The following is a 4,511-nucleotide window of genomic DNA, read 5'->3' as shown; positions in this document are numbered from 1 at the left end:
GATTGACATAATACTATAGAGACTTGCATGTAACAATGTTTTTTGTCGAGACAGAGAGCTGATCTCACAAGCTTCAGATATGCAGATATCTGGACAGTTACATAGATCCAGTGAAGGAGTTCATTAGGATCGGGGACTCGACTTGAGATAACAGGATGGATGGATTTATCCTTGTCACCTGTTCATCACATTGGTATTAATATGTATAAGTAATCCTCAGACTCAAATGAATGTTAATTAGTGATTCTGGATTATGAAATGTGATGCTTTGACTCTGTTCAAACACGATCCATAACAGAGATGACTCTAGGGTGTGTGCGGGCAGGCGTTAGGTATCACAGGAAGTAATTACAGGATAGTTAACATTGGACTGAGCATTTGTCACTCCTGATAAATGGGAGATACATCCAAGGATCGTTTGTGGAAGACTTGACTCTAAATCCTTGCAAGGTGATAGCTTAAGACTTGAAATAGAGATTTCACTTAACCTATCTATTCGAAGTTAACTCGACCTGTTCAAGTAAAATGAACATCTTGCTATATGTGACTTGACATGATCCATCGTCATAAGATTCTGTTCAAGGATGTAGTTGATAAAGGATCGAATTATACTGTAACTAATACGGAAAGGTCAACGACGGAATCAACCTGTCTTCTTATAACTCTGGGGAAATGTTTACGGTTCTGCCTATCACAGTCCGTGCACTCATTCCGTTATACAAAGATTAAATGTAATTTTGGAAAATTAATTTAATGGTTGTATACGGCTAGTAGTAATAAGAACCTAATGGGTCACACATAAGACTCTGAACCAAAAAGAGGAATGAATGTTAATTAATCAATGGAAGCCTAACTAAGTCCACTAAGGCTCAAATACAAAGGGGGGCGAAATCCATGTGTATTAGACACATGTGGGATTAATTTAATTTTGACAATTTTAATTAGATTATAATTGTGAATTAAATTAATTATAGGATAATTTAATTAGAAGGTTTATTGTGATTATATTACTTCTAATTATTATCCGATTAAATAAGTTAATATTATCTTATAATTAATATTTGGATATTATTATAGATAATAATAAATAAGAGTTTTATTCCGGATACAACTCTTAATTAATAACCTAATTCTATCTAACTAGGGTTTAGATACAAGAGGTTATAAATACCCCTCCTCCTTACATATTTCGACTAACCCTAACCATCCCAAGGAGAGAGAAATTCGACCCATACCGTAGAGGATCGATTTTCCACCGCTTGCTTCCATTCAATTGATTTTCATCTCTTTCTCTTTATCTTTGATATTATGTTGATTTATTAGAGGCAATCTATTTTGGTTGCTATTCATCGGTTGAGATTCTAACTTGTTTGATCTTGTCTTTTGGTTTGTGCTCGTGAACTCGAAACTAGAGTTGAGGGAACTTTGCTAGAAACAGTAGATAGTTCTTCTAAAAGGTATTTCCTTCTATCATTCTTTGTATGAAATAACGATTAACAGATCTTGGGAAAAGGAAATAGGATAAAATTTTATATTTCCGCTGCCAAACGTTTGCCTATTTTCCTTCAAACTTCAAGTAGGAATTTGGTCAGCGTTTCGACTTAGTGAAGATCTGAATGAAGCAAATAAAGGGCCTATTTATAGTGACACTTGAGCCTTCAGTGATTTCGAATTTCGAAATAACCGTTGGAGGGAAATGACTCTGCTATCCCTTTCACTCCCCAGTGCTCAACGTCTTCGGCTAATGAGAACGTTGCCTTTTCTATGTTGATCAGTGCTCGGATGCTTTTGGTCGTAAGCGTCAGGTTGTCTCTCCATTTATGGCAAAGTCTCCTCGACAGCTTTCTGTTGCGTTTGAACTTTTCCTTAATTGGGTTAGCTTTGTCTCCAAGCTGGTTGAGTCAACTTTCGCGTTGTCTGTTGAACTCAGCAGCTTCGTTATGAAGGAGATATCCAGTCTTCTGGATCCTTCTCCTTGTTGGGCTGAGTTGTTCCAACAAGCTTTGATCCGGTTTGACTTTGTCTTGGGCTTTGACCTTGCTTAATGGACTTTGGGCTTAGGTCTTAATGTCTCTCAACACTTGTGAATTAAATACTCAACATTTGAACAAACACATTAGTAACAATTAAATCAAAGCATTTAAATATATAATGTGTTGGAATATTTTATCATAGGGATTTAATTTTAATTTGAATAATTTTGTCAAATCAAAATCATTGTGGAAATGTGTTTCAACAAAGATGTGCAAACTATCATGATTCGTGGAGAGAAGTAATACTGGTTGCTAAAATACAGCTAATTTTTAGGGCTATTCGAAACAGCCCCTGTATGTGCCGCAAAGGCTGCTGTCAGCAACCCTTACGACGGCCGCCCTAGTGGTGTCATTGATTCCAGTTGGGAGGATTTGGTCCTTCCGATGTCATCGTGTTCGAGACGTAAACTCTAAAAATTTGAGAATTCCACGCTCACCGCACCAGTTGATAACAATGAAATTGATTTTTTTTATTGGAGTTCTTCACTGTGAGGTGTCGTTGGGTTCGGTGGGAGATACTCTGATGCCAAAGTCAGTAATAATTCCAACAATAAACCCAAAAGCACTTTAGTAAAAATAAGAAAGCACTTTGATTAAGTGGGAGTGTTAAATTAGTGATTTGATTAAAGTTTGATTGGATATTTGATAAATTAGGGGTTTGATCTAGAACTTTGATTGGATATTTGATAAATTAGGGATATAAATTAGGAATTGTTATATGGTTAATACAAAATTAACCCATTAAGATTGTATTTAATTAAGGTACGGAGTGGTGAATTAACTTATTGAGTTTGTTAAAAACGACTCAATCTTACTTTTGTATTCCAAATTTAGCTTAATTTCGAGAATTTTTACATTAGTACGTAAAAATTGGTTCTATATCACTCAGATGATAACATTTATATGTTCTGAAATTTTTTGAATACGTTCGATTTAGATAATAATTTTTTTTTTACGCACGTAAGTGTAAAATCGGCCCCTCCAACAAATCAATCTTGTATTCACGACCCTTCTCATAGGAAACCAAAGTTTCTTAGATGGAGACTAATTGACTATAATTGTGGAACATAAAAAGAAGTGATACTATATTTTTGTGATGGTTTAATTGGTGACCATAAAAATAACAAATGATAATAAGAAAATAAAATATTAAGTCTTCAATCACTGTCTACGAAGACTCTATATACATCCCCAGTCCACACGACAGTTGAAAAGTATACTTAATTACACAATAAATACCCTTCTTTTTCCATAGAAAACACACACACAAACATGGCGAGCTATGTTCTATCATACGTTGTCGTTTCAGTTTTTCTGATCATTTCCCAAAATGTAATGGCACAGAACTCCGTTGCTGATATAGTCACTCCTGATTTCTTTAACAGCATAATAAATCAAGCTGGTCCTGAATGTGTCGGGAAGAATTTCTACACCAGAGATGCATTTCTTAATGCTCTTAATTTTTATCCTCAGTTTGGTCAAATTGGATCCGCCGATGATTCTAAACGCGAAATTGCTGCTTTTTTCGCTCATGTTACTCATGAGACCGGAAGTAAGTTCTTTTTTTATATATTAATATAAGATCTATGATTGGGCCTTAACTGCCGGATATAATTATTTTGGTTCAGGCTTTTGCTCCATAGAAGAGAAAGATGGAGCGATACAAGATTACTGCGATGAATCAAAGACAGAATACCCATGTGGTGCAGGCAAGTTATACTTCGGAAGAGGACCTCTTCAATTAACTTGGAATTACAACTATGGAGCTGCTGGTCGAGCTAACGAATTCGACGGTTTAAATGAACCTGAAAGAGTTGCAAATGATGTTGTTTTGTCGTTTAAGACAGCACTTTGGTTTTGGATGACTAATGTACGACCTGTCGTAACCCAAGGTTTTGGAGCTACCATTAGAGCCATTAATAGTGGTGAATGTAATGGTGGTAGACCTGATACTGTTCAGTCTCGAATTGGGTTTTACACTGATTACTGTAGCAGGTTTGGTATTGCAACTAATGATAATATTAGTTGTTAAATTATGCTCCTGCTCTACTTAGCTTCATGTTTTTAAGTTTTTATATACTTAATTCAATAATCCATGTACTCTTGGTGTTACCCTAATAATAAAATTAATCTTATATACGTCTTCATTTAATTTGCTCTTAAATTTATAGTAGGCAACTCAAATGAATTTTGTAGATTAATTTAGGAAACCAACTTTTATTTGAATTGAAATTGAAAAAGTAATTTTTTGTTAGTAATTTTTGTCGTTTAGCCAAAGCTGGTATCCCGGAGAACTGGAGGAATTTGATTGGAAAGTGTATCTCCTCTCTTGTTTTCCAAGTTATGATCAATGGGGATATGTCGGATGAGTTCTCTCCATCCAGGGGTATTCGTCAAGGGGATCCTATGAGCCCCTTCCTTTTTATTATTGCCATGGAAAGATTGTCTCACCTGATCCAAGAGGCGGTGAGCAAAATG

At 35.4% G+C, this 4,511-nt stretch overlaps 1 protein-coding gene across 1 annotated transcript; it reads left to right on the top strand.

Moving 5' to 3' along the window:
• Positions 1–3,267: 3,267 nt before the first annotated feature.
• LOC136224792 (endochitinase PR4-like) lies at positions 3,268–4,172 on the top strand. The gene is made up of 2 exons (XM_066013212.1): positions 3,268–3,585; positions 3,662–4,172. The coding sequence occupies exons 1-2, from the start codon at positions 3,306–3,308 to the stop codon at positions 4,063–4,065; spliced, it is 684 nt and encodes a 227-aa protein (XP_065869284.1). The 5' UTR covers positions 3,268–3,305; the 3' UTR covers positions 4,066–4,172.
• The last annotated feature ends 339 nt before the right edge of the window (positions 4,173–4,511 follow it).

The sequence above is a fragment of the Euphorbia lathyris genome, chromosome 3, assembly GCF_963576675.1.
Source record: "Euphorbia lathyris chromosome 3, ddEupLath1.1, whole genome shotgun sequence".
NCBI lineage: Eukaryota > Viridiplantae > Streptophyta > Magnoliopsida > Malpighiales > Euphorbiaceae > Euphorbia > Euphorbia lathyris.
This window is presented reverse-complemented; position numbering and strand designations above follow the sequence as displayed.

Bases quoted from the DNA above. Each gene is read 5' to 3' on its own strand.
- LOC136224792 (XM_066013212.1), top strand. From the start codon at position 3,306: ATGGCGAGCTATGTTCTATCATACGTTGTCGTTTCAGTTTTTCTGATC. The intron at 3,586-3,661 runs GTAAGTTCTTTT...ATTTTGGTTCAG, and splicing joins TGTTACTCATGAGACCGGAA to GCTTTTGCTCCATAGAAGAG.